Here is a 22,674-nt window from a genome sequence, read left to right on the forward strand (position 1 = left end):
AGTGAGGAAAAGCAAGAAAGAAAAGAGTGAGAGAGAATGGGGGGGGGAGAAAAAAATACTGTTATATTACCATGTATTAATACAGTGGTGCCTCGCAAGACGAAAAGAATCCGTTCTGTGATTCTCTTCGTCTAGCGGTTTTTTCGTCTTGCGAAGCAAGCCCATTGACGGATTAGCGGATTAGCGCTATTAGCGGCTTATCTGCTGATCGGATCAGCTGATAAGCAGCTTAGTGGCTTAGAAAAGGGGGGGGAGGAAAAAAAACCAGCAGGAACTCGCAAGACATTGTCGTCTTGCGAAGCAAGCCCATAGGAAATTCGTTTTGCGAATCACCACCAAAATGGAAAACTCTTTCGTCTAGCGAGTTTTCCGTCTTGCGAGGCATTCGTCTTGCGGGGCACCACTGTATAAGGTAAACGTAAAGGGACCCCTGACCATTAGGTCCAGTCGTGACCGTCTCGGGGGTTGCGGCGCTCATCTTGCTTTACTGGCCGAGGGAGCTGGCGTACAGCTTCCGGGTCATGTGGCCAGCATGACTAAGCCGCTTCTGGCGAACCAGAGCGGCACACAGAAACGCCGTTTACCTTCCCGCCGGAGCGGTACCTCTTTATCTACTTGCACTTTGACGTGCTTTCGAACTGCTAGGTTGGCAGGAGCAGGGACCAAGCAATGGGAGCTCAACCCGTCGCGGGGATTCGAACCCCCGACCTTCTGATCAGCAAGCCCAAGAGGCTCAGTGTTTTAACCCACAGCGCCACCTGCGTCCCAATAAATTAATATACAGATGTGTATATTATTCCCTTACTGTCCCAACACACATATGAGCTAATATATGCTGTGTAAACTCATTCCGAATATCAGTGTCTTTATCTGCGCAGATAAACATATTCAAAGTCAACAAAAGAAGTTTACTTACATCAGTTCACAGTTGGATTCCTGAAGGCACTTAGTTACCAATATGTGCATGCAGATCTACCCCATATGGGGGAATAATCCCAGTGTTTCTGCTATGTGAGAGCTAGCAGAGCAGTCCTAGCTAGAAGCTTGTCAAACGCAGAAAGAACAGTGGTACCTCGGGTTAAGTACTTAATTCGTTCCGGAGGTCCGTTCTTAACCTGAAACTGTTCTTAACCTGAAGCACCACTTTGGCTAATGGGGCCTCCTGCTGCTGCCGTGCCGCCGGAGCCCGATTTCTGTTCTTATCCTGAAGCAAAGTTCTTAACCCGAGGTACTATTTCTGGGTTTGCGGAGTCTGTAACCTGAAGCGTATGTAACCTGAGGTACCACTTAAAAAAAAAAAAAGAGGGAGGTGTGCTGAGTGACTTGTTCTTTGGTTACCTGGACAGGTTAGGCCACGCCCACCTTCTATCACATGCAAAGGGATGGATGCTCCAGCCAGAAGGAACAGGAACATTCCCTGGACCAAACATTCCCTCGCATGTCTTCTCTATCATTTCAAGGAATGTTGTACTTGACTGACTCCCATGGATCACATCCCACATTTCAGGCCAGAGTCTTTCCCCAATTTTACGGGAGGGTCTCGTTTTTCCTAGCCTCCTCGCTGCTGGAAGGGTCTGGCCAGAAAAAGCTTGTCCGGATGCCAAGAACCATGGGGAAACGGTCTTATCTCTGTCCCACGCACACACCCTGCACGAAAAATGGGAATGATCTGCGGGTGGGAGGGGTGGAGAAAGGAAACCTTTTCTCTCCAATGGAATATGTTGAATTAAGCACCAAAGAAAATAAATCTCTTGGCTCCGCACTGTAGACTTATACAAAGGCCAGCTGAGCAGAACATTCAGGGAGTGTCAGGATAAGGGGTGCAAAATAACAAAAGGCACTCTGCGCATGCCCCTGGGACGCGTTCCAGAATATCAGGCGCTCTTCAGGGGGCGGTCAGCTCCCTTTCCCTCAAAAGGGAAGAGTCGGGGAGGTTAAGTTGAGCTCATGAGAAGCAGAACTCCATTGCACTCGGAGGCAGAGCTGGGTTTGGAAAACGCCAAGCAAAGGGTGACTCTGAGAATACGTAGAGCACCCATTTTCCTTCCTGCTGAAAAAATGATTGCAAAACACCCACCCACCCACCAAAAAAAAAGAGTGACATATGTCATGTAAAAGCATAAAAGCAATATAACTTAAAAAACATCAACAAGACCTGCTCGGATGCTACTAGCCCAGAGACAGAAAGAAGAGTCGCTACCAAAGAGGAATGGCAAACTAAACTGATGGATTACGCCGAAATGGCAAAGCTGATCGGAAGGACAAAAACTTTAAGAAAGAATGGGAAAGATTCATAATTTATTTAGGGGATCGCTAAGCAGATGAAAACGTTACCAGGATTTTAATCGCACTTGTAACATAATAAATACGATGGACAATATGGATAGATATAAACAGTGCTTTTTTCTGGGGGACACAGGGGTACGTATACCCCTAAACATTTTGTGAACTTTTGTCCATTTACTGTATTTATTTTTCCCAATTTGAAGTATAAAATGGTGATTTTCTTGAGTCAAAATGAGAGTACCCCTCAACATGTTTTTAAATAAAAAAAGCACTGGATATAAAATATAGATTATGATATACAGTTGAAAACGTTGACATTAGGACGCCTGGAGAGGGGATGGGCGGGGGGAGTCGTGAGATTCAGAGAAATCTCTATCTATGGAAATGTATTTGGTTTTGTTACAAATTTGTATTTGAAAAATCGGATAGAAAAGATAATTTAAAAAATCAACAAGAAAACACAATTAAGATGATAGGGAGTCAAAATATCCTCCTCCCGTTGGTGATTTTTCCACTCACGTTTGGTGGTCTCTGTCCTCCTTTAAAAGACCTGTAATTTTGAAGCTCCTGAATTTGCCCTAAACTTCCCCTCTTCCATTTTTCCCCATTCAGAGGATCCTGTTTACCTGGACAAGACCGGTTGGCTGGACGAGTATGTGCTGAACGAATCGGGGAGGATCTACTATGGGACCGAAACCCAGATTGGAGAACGCACGTGGAATTACGCCCAGGTAGGATGCGGTGGCGCTGTGGGTTAAACCACAGAGCCTAGGACTTGCCGATCAGAAGGTCAGCGGTTCGAATCCCCGTGATGGGGTGAGCTCCCGTTGCTCTGTCCCTGCTCCTGTCAACCTAGCAGTTCAAAAGCACGTCAAAGTGCAAGTAGATAAATAGGTACCGCTCTGGCGGGAAGGTAAACGGCGTTTCCGTGCGCTGCTCTGGATAGCCAGAAGCGGCTTAGTCATGCTGGCCACAGGACCTGGAAACTGTACGCCGGCCCCCTCGGCCAATAAAGTGAGATGAGCGCTGCAACCCCAGAGTCGGTCACGACTGGACCTAACGGTCAGGGCCCCCCTTTACCTTTACCCTTTAGGATGCAAAGTGGTCTAAGGTCTCAGGGTGCTCAATATTGTTTACATCAGCCCTCAGAGATGAGGCTGCCCGCCACTACCAGTACCCCTGTACAAGGTGAGAGGGGCCACAGGTTCATCGAACCTGCTTCTGGCTTCTCCTAAACTTCCTTAAAAACTCTCGAATCGCGATTCAAGGCGACCTTAACAGAGTGGAGAACTGGGCCCAAACTAACACAATGGATTTCAATGGGGACAAATCTCAGGTTCTGCACTTAGGCAGGAAGAAACGTCAAATAGAAGATGGGGGACACCTGGCTTGGCCATGTGAAAAGGATCCAGGGGTCTTGGTGGACCACAAACTGATCGTGAGCCAACAGTGTGATGCAGCAGCAAAAAAGGCTAATGCTATTCTAGGCTGCATCAACAGAAGCATAGCGTCCCAGGTCAAGGGAAGTGATAATATTGCTGTGTTGTGACTTGGTCAGCCCTGTGTCCAGTTCTGAGCGCCACAGTTTAAAAGGGATGTTGACAAGGTGGGACATTTGCAGAGGAGGGCGACCGAGATGATCGAGGGTCTGGAAACCAAGGCTTATGGGTGAGGGACTTGGGTGTGTTAACTCAGAGAAGGGATGAAACTGAGAAGAGGTACCATTGCCATCTTCAAATATCTCAAGGACTGTTACGCAGAAGATGGAGTGAGCTTGTTTTGTAGGACCCGTTCCAATGGGTTCAAGTTACCAAAAACGGGATTCTGACTAAAGTTGTGGGTTTTCCTTCCTTGGAGGTTTTTAAGCAGAGGTTGGATGGCCATCTGTCAGGGATAATTTAGTTGAGATCCCTGCCTTGCAGGGGGTTGGACTAGATGACCGTTGGGGGTCCCTTGCGACTCTATGATTCTATGAATTTTCTTCCTCTTTAGAATCATTTGCACATTACACCCCAGACTGTCAGACACCCATTCGGAGTGTTTAGCAGTGCCAACTATGTTTTTTTATATAAAATAATAATAATAATAATTTAAAAGTATGAAAAAACTGACATTTTCCAGTTATGAATGTGTTGGGGATACACCCTGAGAAGCATGAAATGAAAGGAAATATGGATAAATGCTCCACAAGCAAATTGGGAGGTGTGAAGGATAAATGCTCTTATAACCTCCCTGTGTGGGTTAAACCACAGAGCCTAGGGCTTGCCGGTCAGAAGGTTGGTTGTTCGAATCCCCGCGACGGGGTGAGCTCCCGTTGCTCAGTCCCTGCTCCTGCCAACCTAGCAGTTCGAAAACACGTCAAAGTGCAAGTAGATAAATAGGCACCACTCCAGTGGGAAGGTAAACGGCGTTTCCGTGCGCTGCTCTGGTTCGTCAGAAGGGGCTTAGTCCTGCTGGCCACATGACCCGGAAGCTGTGCACCGGCTCCCTCGGCCAGTAAAGCGAGATGAGCACTGCAACCCCAGAGTCGGCCACGACTGGACCTAACGGTCAGGGGTCCCTTTACCTTTACCTTTAAGCAAATCAGAACAGACGCTCAAAAAAGGCCAGATAAAATCTAACCCCCATGTTAGCTCTGGGCAAGCAAATCAGGACGATGGCCGATTATAGGCCTTCTGGAGGAGAACCAAAGGTCTCTCTGACATCTTTCGAAAATAACAGAGCAGCACTGAAGCGCCCTGTGTGGTTATTCTGGTTATCTGCCAGTAGGAGGCGCTGTTGCTTGCATCGTGGTGCTTTGCAGTTTTGCTTCTGCGGGAGCTCTTGAAGGTGCCTTTAGGTACCCAGAGTAGTTTGGTGTGTGCATGTGAGAGATCTTTGATTGTGCCCCCTTCTCCTCTCCCCCCGCAGTTTGACCAGGGTATCTTAGATGCCTGCCTCTACGTCCTGGACCGTCGCGGGATGCCGCACGCGAGTCGTGGAGACCCCATCATGGTTTCGCGGGTCGTCTCTGCCATGGTGAGCCCTCGGGACGGTTTCGGCTTCTTGCCTGACAAAACTTGCTTACGCATTTCCTTTTTTAAAAAAAATGTCTTCTGACTTTCTGTCTTCAACTTGTACCCATCTATTCAGAAAGCTTGTAGCACCTGCCTTTCTGCATGGAGAAAGTCCGTTTGTTTATTGCATTCATATCATACCTTCATCTCCATGGAGCTAGAGCATGGGTAGGCAAACTAAGGCCTGGGGGCCGGATCCGGCCCAATCGCCTTCTCAATCTGGCTTGCAGACTGTCTGGGAATCTGCATGTTTTTACATGAGTAGAATGTGTCCTTTTATTTAAAATGCATCTCTGGGTTATTTGTGGGGCATAGGAATTTGTTCATTTTTCCCAAAAAAATATAGTCCATCCCCCCACAAGGTCTGAGGGACAGTGGATCAGCCCCGTTGAAAAGGTTTGCCGACCCCTGAACTAGAGGGTAGTTCTCCACATCTCGTCATTCTATTCCTACAACAATCCTGCGAGGGAGGCAGGAACAAGTTCACCCTGCGAGCTTCATGGTTGGGTGGGGATTCGAACCCTGGTCTCTCAGGTCCAAGTCTAACCACTATGCCACCGCAGGCTCCCTGGTAGATCTCTTTTTTGGGATCCCTAATATGCATCCTGCCTTTGGCCAGTAGACCTGAAGGAGCGTCTCCACCCCCATCGTTCAGCCCAGACATTGAGGTCCACCTCCGAGTGTCTTCTGGCAATTCCCTCATTGCGAGAAGTGAGGTTACAGGGAACCAGGCAGAGGGCCTTCTCGGTGGTGGCACCTGCCCTGTGGTACAACCTCCCATCAGATGTCAAGGAAATAAGCAACTATCGGACTTTTAGGGAAAGTTTCAGTTCAGGAAAGTTTTTAATGTTTGATTCTACAGTGGTACCCAGTTTATGAACTATTCCGTTTACGGACTCCGCAAAACCGGAAGTAGTGTCCCGGTTTGCTAACTTTACCTCGGTCTAAGAACGGAAGCTGAACGGTGGAAGGGCACCGACGGCGGGAGGCCTCATTAGGGAAAACGTGCCTCAGTTTAAGAATGGTTTCAGTTTAAGAACGGACTTCTGGAATGGATTAAGTTCGTAAATTGAGGTATCACTGTACAATTATAAAAGGGGGGAAAGGAAAACATCTGAAGGCAGCCCTGGACGGGGAAGTTTTTAATGTTTGATGTTTTATCGTGTTTTTAATATTTTGTTGGGAGACTCCCAGAGTGTCTGGGGATACCCAGCCAGATGGGTGGGGTATAAGTAATAAATTGAGCTTCCACAGCCACTCTGGGCGGCTTCCAACAAAATATTAAAATACAGTAATGATTCAAATATCAAAAGCTTCCCTAAACAGGGCTGCCTTCAGATGCCTTGTAAAAGCCTGGTAGTTGTTGTTCTCTTTGACATCTGGTGGGAGAGAGTTCCACAGGGCGGGTGCCACCACCAAGAAGGTCCTCTGCCTGGTTCCCTGTAACCTCACTTCTCGCAGGGAGGGAACCGTCAGAAGGCCCTCGGCGCTGGACCTCAGTGTCTGGGCTGAACGATGGGGGTGGAGACGCTCCTTCAGATATACTGGACTGAGTATATCTAGTAATAGTATTCCTATTGCCTACACACTTCGGATCCATATTTCTACGGCACCACCATGTGGATTAAGCACCGGTGAACTTCTTAATCTTAGCACACCTCTCTCATTGTAGAAATGAACCATTAGAAGTGCTGCCATAAAACTAGCATACTACTTGCAAAGCTAAGCTGGAACCTGTACGGGGAACCGTGAGCTAAGATTCCCGCATTGCAGAGGGTTGGACTAGAGAACCCCGGGTCCCTTCTGACCCGCCAATTCTATGATTCTACTAAAGGCGAAGCAACGAAACCTTGTGACCCTCCGGGGCTGACACGGCACTTGCTAACCGTACTGATTCTCCCCACCTCTCTCTCTCTTTCTCTCTCTCTCTCAGGTGAACTCGCTGGACGACAACGGCGTGCTGGTCGGGAACTGGACAGGCGATTACTCGCGCGGCACCAACCCTTCGGCCTGGGTGGGCAGCCGGGATATCTTGTTGAAGTACCACAAGACGGGCTACCCGGTTCTCTACGGGCAGTGCTGGGTGTTTGCCGGAGTCGTGACCACAGGTAGCTGCCGTCCGTGGGGAGACGGGACGAGAGTGGACTCTGGGGAAGGGAGGGGAAGGGCATGGACAGAAGGAGGGCCTTGAAGGATCGGGTCCATGTCGTCCAGCGCCCTGGTCCTCAAAGGGGCTGACCAGAGACTTATCTCTCCCCATTCCTCCTCCTCCCTGTCCCTCCAGTCCTCCGGTGTCTGGGCATTCCAACACGGACCGTCACCAACTACAACTCGGCGCACGATACAGACGTCAGCCTCACCATGGACATATACTTTGATGAGAACATGAAGCCGTTGGAGAACCTCAACGCCGACTCTGTTTGGTAAGTACGGCGACCCTGCCGCCTCCATCTTGGGTTCCTGCGTTCAGGAGGAAGGGCGAACCCAGGATGGCCGCCACCCAAGTACCCCGGTTTTTTAAAGAGAAACTTTTTATTTACTGTAGTTTTCTGTGTATAAGACTAGGTTTTTTTCTTTAAAAACTATGCTAAAAAGTGGTGTTCGTCTTAGACATGGAGAGTGCATAGGGCGGGCATTTGATTGGTTACTGCCGCGGCTGTCAGCAGCTATTGGGCGTGTTATTGGCTGCTGCGTCAAGGGCTGGTGTTGATTGGTGATTTTCAGCACTCCCCCCTTAAAAAAAAGTTCAACAGCCCTGTACAATTCCCCCCCCCCCATAAAAAGCTCAACAACTCTTGGCAATCCTCATCCCAAAAAGCTCGACAACTCTGAGCCATCTCCCCCCATTTTCTTAAATTTGAGTCCCTCAAAATAGGGGGTGTCTTATACATGGGTGTGTCTTATACATGGAAAAGTACGGTACACTTTTCAAGTTTACGCATTTCATTAGTTTTACAATCAAACATTTTCCCCCTTTCTGTGGTTCTTATTTTACAATATCTTCTGCATATCCAAATTCATTTAATTTGTTCATTTAATTATCAACTTTAAATATATACTCTTATGTAATAACTGCAGGTTATTACAATGACCCTGCCAATGTTTTTTATCTGTTTGCAATTTATCTATAAACGTTCAATAAACCATTTCCATTCTTTTACTGAAAAAAAAAGTTTCTTATCTTGATTTCTTCTTCATCTTCGCCATTTCTGCATATTCCATAAGTTTTTGTCTCCATTCTTCCTTTGCTGGGACTCCTGCTTCTTTCTACTTCCAAGTACCCCATTTTAATTCTTTTTCACCCCCTGTCTGGATGCAGGAATTTCCACGTCTGGAACGACTGCTGGATGAAACGGCCCGATTTGCCTTCAGGGTTTGATGGGTGGCAGGTTGTAGATGCGACGCCCCAGGAATCCAGCAGCGGTGAGTCAAGGAGAAGTTTCTGCACATAAAGACTCTGATGTCCAAAATACCTGGAGGACACCTGACCAGCTTACAACTTTTGGGGTCGCAGACTAGGTGGAGTGGACCTTGAGCCACTATAACAGCTTGGGAGTGGCTGGGCTGATCTCCTTGCTGCACTGACACACTAGCACTGCAGGTGGCTGGAGGCCGGTACTGCAGCCATCCGACCAGCAGGGGTCAGGTGACTTTGTGTTTTTTTAAAAAATAATTTTTATTAAGTTTCATATTACTAAATTAAACACATCAAACCAAATTATAACAATACATATCATGTAATCCAATTGTTTTCCAAATTATATTTTTTGTGGGGGGTACCCATGCTTCTTGATTGGCAGGAGTCCAATCCTTGAATATTTGTGCTGCTTTCATCTTAAGAATGATATTTCCAGTCCCCTCTTCTCAATCCTTGTCGTTACTCATTTTCCTTTTCATTCACCTCTGAGTTGCTCCGCAAGTGGGTTGAAAAAACAGTCTTATTTGTAGTTCTGTAGTTAAGAGTTAAGAGTTAAGAGTTCTGTAGTTAAGAGTCGTCAACAGGCTCATCTCAGCTATCTGCCAATCTCCCATTCCCACCACCCTTCTGAGTAATACCCCTCCCCACCTTCTCACTATATAGAAGGATCTGGCAACTTCTGTTTCAGTGTATCTGAAGAAGTGTGCATGCACACGAAAGCTCATACCAAGAACTAACTTAGTTGGTCTTTAAGGTGCTACTGGAAGGAATTTTTTTATTTTGACTATGGCAGACCAACACGGCTACCTATCTGTAATTGTAGTTCTGTGTGGGCTTTGTACTGCTCTCTCGTAAATCACTCTCGTCCAATAGTCCAGGCATGTCCGCTCGAGCAAGCAATCGCCGTTTTGTCGTTCCGATGAAATACAGTCTACAGCTTTCGCTCTTTAACTTTCCCGACCTGTTGCATCGTAAATTAGTCTTTTTCCAGGAGGGCTGCCCCTTCCAGATCGCAATCTCCTCGAAAATAATAAATCTTCGGCTCGCCCTCCCCAAAACCAAACCTCCTGCAACACAGGTCTCGTATCACATCTCCATTCTAACTGCGTCACAAAGAGAGCCCCTCTTCTTTCCAAATCCTTCACAGAGTAAAACCTTTAAGTTCATATTATTCCCACACAATTCATTTTTAGACCCATTTGCAATTAGTTGCTGTGACGGATCTTCTAAGAGGGAGGGCTATTAGTTAATCACATAGAGCAAAAAAAATAATAAAAAGTCGTTCCCCCCCCTTTCAGTTCCGTTGCATTCCATTCCACATACCATGTCTGTAGTACTTTGATGTACCGTATTTTTAGCTCTATAACACGCACCCGACCATATCACGCACGTAGTTTTTAGAGGAGGAAAATCCGTAGGCATGCCACCCGTAGGCATTCCCTCCATAACACGCACAGACATTTCCCCTTACTTTTTAGGAGGAAAAAAGTGAGTGTTATGGTGCAAAAAATATGGTAATCTTCCATCTCAGTCTTCTTCACTTCAGTGGTACAGTGGTGCCCCGCAAGATGAACGCCTCGCAAGACGGAAAACCCGCTAGACGAAAGGGTTTTCCATTTTGGAGGCGCTTCACAAAACGAATTTCCCTATGGGCTTCCTTCGCAAGACGAAAGCCCATAGGGAAATCTCCGGGACAGCGGGGAAGCGCAGCGCGTCTTCCCCACTGTCCTCGGACCTCCTCCGAAGGCTGGCGGTGGGGCGGAAAGCCCTTCTCCCCGCGCCAGCCTTCGGAAGGCTCCTCCGAAGGCTGGCGGTGGGGAGAAAAGCCCTTCTCCCCACACCAGCCTTCGGAAGGCTCCTCCAAAGGCTGGCGGTGGGGCGGAAAGCCCTTCTCCCCGCGCCAGCCTTCGGAAGGCTCCTCTGAAGGCTGGCGGTGGGGAGAAAAGCCTGGAAGCCGTTGTCTGTTCTGGAAGGGGGACGGGGAGTCTGACACGGAGCTCCATCTCATCTCTCCCCTGCTTTCTTCAACAGGCATTTTCTGCTGCGGTCCCTGCTCTGTAGAGGCCATCAAGAACGGGCTGGTCTACATGAAATACGATGCCTCCTTCTGCTTTGCTGAGGTACTTGTTTCTGAATGATTTCGCATGTGCGAATGCTACTGAGAGATCCCCTGGTCATGTCACTGCATCTCTGATTCAGGCTTGGAACCTTCAGCACCAATTCTATCAATTCTATCACTAATAATAATAATAATTTATTTGTACCCCACCCATTTGGCTGGGTTTCCCCAGCCACTCTGGGCGGCTTCCAACAAAATATTAAAATACAGTAATGCATCAACATTAAAAGCTTCCCTAAACAGGGCTGCCTTCAGATGTCTTCTAAAAGTCAGATACTTGTTTATTTCTTTGACATCTGATGGGAGGGCGTTCCACAGGGTGGGCGCCACTACTGAGAAGGCCCTCTGCCTGGTTCATTAAGCGAGGTTCAGTTTTTGGGCAAGTTAAGCTCAGTTGGTAGAGCATGAGGCTGTGACCCTCAGGGTCAGGGGTTCGAGCCCCATGTTCGGCGACAGATTCCTCCATTGCGGGGGGTTGGACAAGATGACCCTCGTGGTCCCTTCCAACCCTACAATTATGTGAAATGACAAGGGGCAGAGAGATGCCCCTCTTCCCCCAAACAGAACCATGGGCAAACACAGGTGTTGGTTTTTACGGTGGAGGGCCTGCTGATGGGTTTCTCTGACCCACTTTCTCTCTCTCTCTCTGCAGGTGAACAGTGACAAGGTGTATTGGCAGCGCCAGTCTGACGGCAGCTTTAAGATCGTCTACGTGGAGGAGAAGGCAATCGGTCACTTAATCAGTACCAAGGCAGTTGGCTCCAATCAGCGCCACGATGTCACCGACATTTACAAACATCCTGAAGGTAATGTGCTGTGTGGAGAAGGGGACAGACAGCTGGGATTCCTGAGGCAGGACACACACAAATAATTAAGAATAAGAATAATACAGTGGTACCTCAGGTTAAGTACTTAATTCGTTCCGGAGGTCCGTTCTTAACCTGAAACTGTTCTTAACCTGAAGCACCACTTTAGCTAATGGGGCCTCCTGCTGCCGCCACACGATTTTTGTTCTCATCCTGAAGCAAAGTTCTTAACCCGAGGTACTCTTTCTGGGTTAGCGGAGTCTGTAACCTCAAGCGTATGTAACCCGAGGTACCACTGTAATAATAATAATAATAGTAATAATAGTAATAATAGTAATAGTAATAATAATAATAATAATAATAATAATAATAATAATAATTTATTTGTACTCTGCCAATCTGCCTGGGGTTTCCCAAGCCACTCTGGGCGGCTCCCAACAGAATATTAAAAACACGATAAAACATCAAACATTAAAAACTTCCCTGAACAGGGCTGCCCAGATGTCTAATAAAAGTCAAATAGTTCTTTATTTCTTTGACATCTGATGGGAATAAAATCAATATATGAAACCACAAAATACCTAATAAAAATAAAAACAAGAACTCAATAGCGACCCCCTTCACACAAAAAACACCACATTTTAAAAGGGCATAGCATGTAAATCAGATCAACCAAAGGCCTGGCTAGAAAGGAACGTTTTTGCTATAAAATATGCAGGGATTTGTGTTTTGCAAAATGAAGCGTGGAAAGAGAAAAAGGGAAGCCGTTGGTATTTTAAGGTTGCTAATGAATACAGTGGTACCTCGGGTTAAGTACTTAATTCATTCCGGAGGTCCGTTCTTAACCTGAAACTGTTCTTAACCTGAAGCACCACTTTAGCTAATGGGGCCTCCAGCTCCCACTGCGCCGCTGCCATGCGATTTCTGTTCTCATCCTGAAGCAAAGTTCTTAAACCAAGGTACTCTTTCTGGGTTAGCGGAGTCTGTAACCTGAAGTGTCTGTAACCCGAGGTACCACTGTATTCAAAAATGGAAAACGGAAAATGAAATTAAAATTAGGGGGGGGGATAAATAAAAAGCACCATTCCAGGGAGTTTGGAATGAAACGGTCTTCATCTGGGATCTTCACCTGGCTGCAGCAGCAGCAGCTGAGCATCTCTCTCCATCTTTCTCCCTCTTTTCCTCTCCCAGGCTCTGAAGCGGAGCGCAAAGCGGTCGAAACGGCCGCCAAGCACGGCACCAAGGCCCACATCTACACCAACAAGGAGTGGGGCGACGACATCTCCGTGACGGTGGACACCCAGGAGGCCTACACGGGCCAAGACATCTCCCTGAGGGTCATCCTGAAGAACCGCAGCTCCATGCCCCGCAGCGTCTCCCTCAACCTCTTCGTGGCCGTCATGTATTACACCGGCGTAACGGGCAGCAACTTCAAGCAGGAGAAGAGGGAAGTCCAGGTGCCGGCCAGCGGAAGTACGACACCTTATTTATTTGGCTGTTGTTTTTTCAAATTCGTATACAGTGGTGCCCCGCAAGACAGAAAACTCGCAAGACGGAAAACTCGCTAGACGAAAGAGTTTTCCGTTTTGGAGGTGCTTCGCAAAACGAATTTCCTATAGGCTTGCTTCACAAGACGACAATGTCTTGCGAGTTCCTGCTGGGTTTTTTTCCTCCCCCCCCCTTTTTCCCAAGCCGCTAAGCCACTCATCAGCTGATCCGATCAGCAGATAAGCCGCTAAAAGCCACTAAAAGCAGCTAATAGCGCTAATCCGCTAATCCGTCAATGGGCTTGCTTCGCAAGACGAAAAAACCGCTAGACGAAGAGAATCACAGAACGGATTCTTTTCGCCTTGCGAGGCACCACTGTACCACCTTCTTCCAAGGATCTCAGAGTGGTGGGCGCTAACCCGGAAGTCCCCTATTTACTTAATTTATATGCCGCCCTTATACCCAGAGGTCTCATGGCGCTTCACAGAAAAGAGCACAATATATAAAATCAAAATAAGAACAATAACCCAGTAAGGTAAAGGTAAAGGGACCCCTGACCATTAGGTCCAGTCGTGGCCGACTCTGGGGTTGCAGCGCTCATCTGGCTTTATTGGTCTAGGGAGTCAGCGTACAGCTTCCGGGTCGTGGCCAGCATGACTAAGCCGCTTCTGGCGAACCAGAGCAGCGCATGGAAACGCCGTTTACCTTCCCGCCAAAGCGGTACCTAGTTATCTACTTGCACTTTGACTGCTGGCAGGAGCAGGGACCGAGCAACGGGAGCTCACCCCGTCGCGGGGATTCGAACCACCGACCTTCTGATCGGCAAGTCCTAGACTCTGTGGTTTAACCCACAGCGCCACCCGCGATAACCCAGTAACACCCCCTCAAAAAGAGCCACATTTTAAGAGGGTATAGGTTGATGTCCATCAAGTCAACCAAAGGTCAAAAAGGAACGTTTTTGCCTGGCACCTAAAGGTTTATAATAAGGGTAGGCGAACTTCCCTGGGGAGAGTATTCCACAGATGGGGAGCCACTGCAGAAAAGGCCCTGTTCTCGTATTGCCACCCTCCAGACCTCTTGAGGAGGAGGCACATGAAGAAGGGCCTCGGAAGATGATCTCAGATCCCCGGGTAGGTTCATATGGAAAGACGTGGCCTTGAGGTATTGTGGTCCTGAGCTTCATGGCTGAATGGGGATTCGAACCCGGCTCTCTCCCAGGTCCTGGTCCAAAACTCGAACTGCTACGCCACACTGGCTCTTGGTCACCTTAAATCACCCGGCCACGTGTTCATATCTGCTTGGGCCCACTGCGTTATGTCAGACAACCCCAAGGGGCCTCCCCGTGGCAGAGGAATAGCCGCTAGACGTGGCAAAATGGGTGGAGCCGGGGGGCGCCATGGAGAAAATCCACGGCACGTGGTGTGTTCTCTCTAAGTCAGTGGTTCTTGAAGGAGAGGATGGCAGCTGTGGCAGGAAGAGTCGAGGACAACGAAAGAAACATTTAAACATTTCAGTGTAGTGCAGTAGTTTCAAAAGAAGTTTTATGATTTGCAGAATACTGTACGGATATTCTATGCTAAAAGCCCTGCTCTGAGTACTGGGGGTCAATGTAGGTCTTTCAGGACCGGTGTTATGTGGTCTCGGCAGCCACTCCCAGTCCCCAGTCTGGCTGCCGCATTCTGGATTAGTTGCAGTTTCCGGGTCACCTTCAAAGGTAGTTCCATGTAGAGCGCATTGCAGTAGTCCAAGCGAGAGATAACCAGATCATGCACCACTCTAGCGAGACAGTCTGTGGGCAGGGAGGGTCTCATCCTGCATACCAGATGGAGCTGGTAGACAGCTGCCCTGGACACAGAATTGACCTGCGCCTCCATGGACAGCGGTGAGATCCAAATGACTCCCAGGCTGCGCACCTGGTCCTTCGGGGGCACAGTTACCCCATTCAGGACCAGGGAGTTCCCATATCTGCCTGTCCCCCCAAAAACAGTACTTCTGTCCTGTCTTGATTTAACCTCAATCTGTTAGCCGCCATCCATCCTCCAACTGCCTCCAGACACTCAGGGTTACAGCAGAGCAGGTTTCAGCGATCTTTGGAAATTGCCGAAAACTCTTCCGCAGACTGTGGCAATCGACTGAGTGTTTAAGGGATAAAGTAAATACCGTATTTTTTGCACCATAACACTCACTTTTTTCCTCCTAGAAAGTAAGGGGAAAGGTCTGTGCGTGTTATGGAGGAAATGCCTATGGGTGGCATGCCTACGGATTTTCCTCCTCTAAAAACTACGTGTGTGTTATGGTCGGGTGCGTGTTATAGAGCGAAAAATACGGTAATTACTAAAGTGGTCCATCTCTCGGGGAACCTGGCCCTGAGCTGCGTAGAGCCACAGGTTGTGCCGTGGAGCTTTTCGTGATTTTCGGTCCCAGTTTGCGTAACCCTTCCCCTGCCTTTCCCTTCCAGGCCAGGCTGTTCCCATGGTGGTCTCCTACGCAGAGTACAAGCCCCACCTGGTTGACCAGGGAGCCATGAAGCTGAGCATCTCGGGGAAAGTGGCCGAAACCGGCCAGGTGATCGCGAAGGAGCACACCTTCCGTTTGCGGACGCCGGACCTCACTCTGACGGTATGTCGCAGGGGCTGTGGTTTAGAGTCAGGGGTGGGGGAACTCTTTGGGGTGGGGGGGGGCTTGAGGGCCACTTTCTCTTCTGGGCAGCCTTTGGAGGGCCAGTTGCCATGGTGGGCGGGGCCAGAGACCAAAGTGGGTGGAGCCGTGGATGTAAACATTGCCTTTGTGTGTAATTACCTCGCTGTCCTCCGTGTAGACAAGCCAAAGGGAATTTGAGGGGTTTGAGGACAGATTTGAGTCATGGAGCTTAACTAGCAAGCAGGAGTGTCCAGAAAAGGGTTTTGAGAGCCAGATAAAGAAGCATGGGGGCCACAGAGATGAGGTCCCACACCCAGGGGACTATGCCTAGAAAACCAGGTGTTTGTACTGGGGGTCCGGGGCCACAGGAATAACAGCGGATCCCAGGCAGTTTTCAACACCCCAGTTGACTCGAATGGATCGTTAACGAGTATTTTAGTCCTGTTAAAAAAACAAAACAAGAACTGCAAAGAATATACAATTTGGGGGGGTGATTATAAAAAGGGGAGATAAAGATGAAAATACAGTGGTACCTCAGTTTACGAACAGCCCTGTTTAAGAACTATTCGGTTTACGAACTCCGCAAAACTAGAAGTAATGTTCCGGTTTGAGAACTTTACCTTGGTCTACAAACGGAATCCAAACAGTGGAAGGGCACCGGCGGTGGGAGGTCTCATTAGGGAAAGCTCGCCTCGGTTTAAGAAAAGGTTTCAGTTTAAGAACGGACTTCTGGAATTCAGTTCGTAAACCGAGGTACCCCTTATAAAAGGGGAAACCAGTGAAATTTATAAAATGTTAGTAGAAAGGGAAGATCAAGAAGACAAATTCAAAGAGAAAAGGAGACAATGGGGCAGATGGGTGGTCAAAGCTGTGGGGGTGGAATGGAAGAATCATACATTGAAAATGCTGTCTATAAGAATAAAAGAAAATATGCTATATGGTTATTTATGGACCTCACAGGTATCTCAAACCATTTGCCCATGTTGCCATGCAACCAGTCCATGCAGAATGTAGGCACCCTATATATAGAAATGAGCAAACCAGGGATATTTTAGGGAGCAGGCTAGCAGGCCTTACATCATAGGAGCCTGCACAACACAAAACACTGTTGCTGTATGTAGGTTTTATGTAGGTTTTATTTGTTTTTTATCTTATATTTTGGAAATGTACATCCAGTTGTTGTTTTTTTAATTTTTTTGGGGGCCCCCAAGAGAGTGGGGCCCTAAACGATATCTTGTTTAGCTTATACATAAATCTGGAACTACTCACCCTTGACAATGCTTTCTCTGTTCTCTCCTTTCTCTCGCTCCGACAACAGTTGCTGGGCCCAGCTATCGTTGGACAAGAAACCCAAGTCCAGATTGTCTTCAAGAACCCCCTTCCGGTGACGCTGACCGGGGCCATCTTCCATATGGAGGGCTCAGGGCTCTCCACCCCAAATACAATGACAGTGGGGTGAGTAAACCTACCTTTCCCAGGATTCTTTGGGACAGGGCTGCCATTTAAGGGCGTTGTGCATCTGAAACAATAGCCATCTTCCCTTCGTCGGAAGATTACCAGGTGCTATACAAAAGCGTTCAGCAAAATTCACATCGCGCAATACAGATGCAGTTTTAAACAAATCAGAGCTGAAAGGAGGAAAAGGGCAAATGAAAAACTCCCCAAATTTGATTCAATCTACAGATCATAATAATAATAATAATAATAAATATTTTAATATTCAGTGCTTTTTTCCTGCAGGGGGGACACAGGGGAACGCATACCTCTAAACATTTTGTGAATCTAAATTCAGCCTCACTGAAGGGCAGTACTTCAATATGAATAGGAAAATGAGAGTACCCCTAAACATTTTTTTTGGGGGGGGAGCACTGGTAATATTTATACCCTGCCCATCTGTCTGGGTTGCCAGATAGCTCCCTAGTTTTCATTTTGTCCTTAATTCAGGAGTTGCTTATGACAGAGGCTTTGGGGTGGAACCTTAAACCAAATTAGTGAAGAGTTGACCAAAGTAAGGCACAATGTTTCTAGTAAGAACATGCAATTAGGTTCTCGCATACCCAGAATTGGTGGATTGGACTCCTCGAGCCCTGGCACTGGACCAGAACGTTGGTGGCACTGTGGGTTAAACCACTGAGCCTCTTGGGCTTGCTGATCAGAAGGTCAGGGGTTCGAATCCCCACAACGGGGTGAGCACCCGTTGCTCTGTCCCAGCTCCTGCCAACCTAGTAGTTCGAAAGCACACCAGTGCAAGTAGATAAATAGGTACCGCTGTGGCGGTAAAGTAAATGGCGTTTCCGTACGCTCTGGTTTCTGTCGCTGTGTCTCATTCCACCAGAAGCAGTTTAGTCCTGCTGACCACATGACCCGGAAAGCTGTCTGCGGACAAACGCTGGCTCCCTTGGCCTGAAAGTGAGATGAGCGCCAAAACCCCATAGTCACCAATGACTGGATTTAACCATGAGGGGTTCTTTACCTTTTTACTTCTGAAACCTGGCCTTTCTGAAAACACAAGCTGGGGAACCTGACTCTCTCTTTCTCCCTCTTTTGCAGAAATATCGGCCCACACCAAACCGTGACGCTACGACAGACCTTCACACCTCTCCGTGCAGGCCAACGCCAGCTGGTTGCCAGCTTGGACAGTCCTCAGCTCTCCCAGGTCCACGGGGTGCTGACGATCGAGGTGACCCAGGGACCCCCACGAGGCCCCTCGTCGGCTTCTCCAGCCCCTGTTCGGGGGTCTCCGGCCCGCGGACGAGCTTCCCCGGCCCACGGGCGGGCTTCTCCGGCCCCCGCCCGAGCCTCACCTGCACCTTCTCCCGCCCTCAACAGGGCGTCTCCGGCTCGCCAGCCGACAGGCCGCAACAGCCCAGCCAATGCCCGCAGGTCTCCGGCCCGCCAGCCAGACCCTCGAGGCTCCCCCAATGTCCGTGGGTCGCCTGCCGTGCGGGCGGGGCGTGGGGTCTGAGGCAGACCTTTTTAGCTTTTTATTTTTAATGTGATGTACTGTGTGATGAATTGCATACGGTGCCAGCAGAACTGGGAGCAACATGAGGGGGGGCATGTTATGAATGAGCCAGAGGACCACAGCAGATCTGCAGGATGAGGGCATGCCAAGGCCTCGATATTCGGTTGTCTCTCAGCCGTCCATCACCCATATACAGCCCACCCTGCTGCCCCGGCCCGTTATTTGCCATTGCCCAGTTATATGTCTGCTTCCCCCGTCCCCTCACACAATTTGTTCTCTTGTTCCTTCCCCTTTTCCTTGCTCTCCGTACCCGCTCCCCACAAAACTCTCAACTCTGAGCCCATGTCGACCTGCCCTCACTGCCTGTCCGTCCATCTTCCGCCTGAATGTTTGCCATCCCCTCACATACCTGCACTGTCAATTTCACTCTCTCCCAAGCCCAGGGGCTGAGCGTTGCCAGCACCCTACAAATCCACTCCCTCTTTCTTGATCGCTGGGATCCCCCGAAAGATTTTTGTACTCATTGTTCTCTTTTGCTCCTTCGCACACCTTTTGTTTTTAAATAATACACTGAACCTCACTCTCTCGCACAGGCACAACACTTGCTCCCCCAAAAAGGCAAGCAATGAGCTTCCGAAGGGAGAAGATACACAGGGGTTTTTTTTAAGTTGTCCTAAGTAAATCCAGCTTGATCCCCACCATATCCACTGGAAATTTAACGCCACATTTACATTAGATGAATCTTGCCACTTTCTTATCTCTCTCCTTGGGTCACCAGTACAAGGAGGTTATCAGGCACTGGTTGTAGTGGGGGAAGGATTTTTCTCCCTGCCTTCCTAAAATGGTAACAGCAAGGAAGAGAAGGGAAACTGCTTGAGGAAGACTACTAACCCACCGCAAAATGCATTGATTGGCCATTGGCTGCCTTGCCTCTGTTCACTTATTTAAATGTATGCAAACACCAAATGTCCACAATCTTCCTTAACTTTGCACTGAAACCAAGCTGTGCGTGCTTTTAAAAAGAAGAGCCAAAATAACATGTTTGTAGCTAGCCAGATGACAGCTCTGTGATTATGTGAAGATATGATAAATTGTGCTACATTTAAACTACATGCAAACGAGTGAAGCCAAAGCCTGTTACTCTTATTTTTCACACTTAATATAGGTATTTATTTGAAAATAAATGATTTTTATCTCTAAACCTGGCTTTTTAAATGGTTGTGTGGGTTTCTTTTTTTCTTGGAGCACTCAGCATGTCACAAACCCACATTAGCAGCTTTTGCAGTTTGTGGTATTGTCCAGGCTGACCTCCCCTCAAAGCCACATTGGCTTTTCCTTGCACATCCTCTCTCTCCTATATAGTATTTGTACTGGTCTGTCGTCACGCTGTGATTAGGACAGCCACTAGGGGGCACTTCTTCGGCGATCACTCATAGCCGAGTAAGATTATCTTCCACGAACACAGTTTTAACAGTGAGTCCGTAAGTGACTGTGGAGGCCAATTCTGGATCCACATGTCCTTCCACAGTGGGGACATTGGTTTCCAGGCGGGAGTTGATCACTGTGAGGGTTTGCCAAGCGTGCCTTTCTCTTAGCATGTTTCTCCCTTGCGTCCTGAGTTCTATCGTCTTCAAAGCCCACAACACCTTTCGTTAAGGCTGTTCTCTGATTGGAGCGCTCGCAGGCAAGTGTTTCCCAATTGCTGGTGTTTATACAGTGGTACCTTGGGTTACATATGCTTCAGGTTACAGACACTTCAGGTTATAGACTCCGCTAACCCAGAAATGGTACCTCAGGTTAAGAACTTTGCTTCAGGATGAGAACAGAAATCGTGCTCCGGCGGCAGCAGGAGGCCCCATTAGCTAAAGTGGTCCTCAGGTTAAGAACAGTTTCAGGTTAAGAACGGACCTCCGGAACGAATTAAGTACTTAACCGGAGGTACCACTGTACTACATTTTTAAAGATTTGCCTTGAGAGTCTTTAAACCTCTTTTGTTGACCACCAGCATTACACTTTCCATGTTTAAGTTGTGAATAGAGTAGTTGCTTTGGATGACGATAATCAGTCACCCGCACAATATGACCAGTCCAACCAAGTTGATGTCGAGGAATGATTGCTTCGACACTGGTGATCTTTGCTTCTTCCGGTGCGAGGGCATTAGTTCGCCTGTCTTCCCAAGCAATGCGTACAATTTTTCGGAGGCACCGTTGATGGAATCTTTCAAGGAGTTGGAGATGGCGTTTATAAGTGGTCCATGTTTCACAAGCATACAGTAATTCACACCAGGCACGTGAATGGAGCCAAACATGGCCCTTTCAGGAATCCATTTGGGTCATTTCAGGAGGAGGAATATAGGAGAATTAGGGAGCAACATGTAGGGATGCGGGTGGCGCTGTGGGTTAAACCACAGAGCCTAGGACTTGCCAGTCAGAAGGTCAGCGGTTCGAATCCCCACGACGGAGTGAGCTCCCGTTGCTCGATCCCAGCTCATGCCAACCTAGCAGTTCAAAAGCACATCAAAGTGCAAGTAGATAAATAGGTACCACTCCGGTGGGAAGGTAAACGGCGTTTCCGTGTGCTGCTCTGGTTCGCCAGAAGTGGCTTAGTCATGCTGGCCACATGATCTGGAAGCTGTACGCCGGCTCCCTTGGCCAATAAAACAAGATGAGCGCCGCAACCCCAGAGTCGGCCACGACTGGACCTAATGGTCAGGGGGCCTTTTACCTCACCTTTAGGGAGCAACATGACCTGCTTGGGGTAGGGGTGTCCTCCCTTTCTTTCTCTCTGCCCCCATGGGAGGCTTCCCCCACCCCACAGGCCAGAGAGCAAGCAAAGGGGAATTTTTCGTGGGAAGCTGTGGATGAAAGAGAGGCTGGAGGAGCAGATATTTCTGACACTTGTAGGTTCAGAAGCTGAGAAAGAAATATGCCATTGGGGAAGGGAAGTGAAGTGTGGGGAGGGGAGATGTGGTCATGGAGAGGGAAAGGGAGAAGGGAAATTTGGTCTTGAGCATGGGTAGGCAAACTAAGGTCCAGGGGCCGGATCCGGCCCAATCGCCTTCTAAATCTGGCCCACGGACGGTCCAGGAATCAGCATGTTTTTACATGAATAGAATGTGTCCTTTTGTTTAAAAAGCATCTCCAGGTTCTTTGTGGGGCGTAGGAATTCATTCTCTCCCCCTTTCCCCCCCAAAATATATTCCGGCCCCCCACAAGGTCTGAGGGACAGTGGACCGGCCCCCTGAGGATAAAGTTTGGTGACCCCTGGTCTTGAGAGTAAACTGAGGCAGGGGGAGAGATGTTGCTGCTGTAATTCTGCAGAAGGAAGCTCAGGGAAGGAAACTGAAGCAGAGTCATCCCTAGTAGAGATATAAAAGGGGTGGTAGTATCCTGCACTGCTTGGATTAGCAATTTCCAGTTAAAGAGCTGAGGGGGTGAGACACACAAATTTTAAACGTCACTATATGAGAAGTGAGTTTCCTTTGAAATGAGTAAGGCTGACAAACTCTGCTCCTATTTCCTTTTTGACAGTCAAAGTCTGAATAAGGATGTCTCATATCGTACATCTACTAGACCGGGAGACAGGCCCCTTTGAGATATATCAGAATTATCTCTGTTCGAAAGCTTTATTTTGGAGCAGTGTAGAGGTGGAAGAAAGGCCGCTACCTGCTCCTATGACAATGCACCTGTACTTTACCAATTACAGCGGTACCTTGGTTCTCAAGCTTAATCCGTTCCGGAATTCCGTTCCAAAACCAAAGCATTTCAAAACCAAGGCACACTTTCCCATAGAAAGTAATGCAACATGGACTACTGTATTTTTCGCTCTATAGGACGCACTTTTTCCCCTCCAAAAATGGAGGGAAAATGTGTGTGCGTCCTATGGAGCGAATGCAG

General features: G+C 48.2%; 1 protein-coding gene across 1 annotated transcript in view; it reads left to right on the forward strand.

Annotated features, from left to right (window-relative positions):
• TGM1 (transglutaminase 1) overlaps window positions 1-19,979 on the forward strand; it is a 53,625-nt gene extending 33,646 nt beyond the window's left edge. Inside the window, exons 5-15 of the mRNA XM_082197595.1 lie at window positions 2,899-3,017; window positions 5,197-5,304; window positions 7,276-7,450; window positions 7,627-7,765; window positions 8,662-8,765; window positions 10,792-10,880; window positions 11,532-11,685; window positions 12,877-13,158; window positions 15,632-15,792; window positions 17,132-17,268; window positions 18,364-19,979. Coding sequence (XP_082053721.1) covers window positions 2,899-3,017; window positions 5,197-5,304; window positions 7,276-7,450; window positions 7,627-7,765; window positions 8,662-8,765; window positions 10,792-10,880; window positions 11,532-11,685; window positions 12,877-13,158; window positions 15,632-15,792; window positions 17,132-17,268; window positions 18,364-18,778 — 1,883 coding nt within the window. The 3' untranslated portion in view covers window positions 18,779-19,979. The remainder of the gene's footprint in view (window positions 1-2,898; window positions 3,018-5,196; window positions 5,305-7,275; window positions 7,451-7,626; window positions 7,766-8,661; window positions 8,766-10,791; window positions 10,881-11,531; window positions 11,686-12,876; window positions 13,159-15,631; window positions 15,793-17,131; window positions 17,269-18,363) is intronic.
• The last annotated feature ends 2,695 nt before the right edge of the window (window positions 19,980-22,674 follow it).

Source organism: Podarcis vaucheri, assembly GCF_965113315.1.
Source record: "Podarcis vaucheri genome assembly, chromosome: 13".
Taxonomy (NCBI): domain Eukaryota; kingdom Metazoa; phylum Chordata; class Lepidosauria; order Squamata; family Lacertidae; genus Podarcis; species Podarcis vaucheri.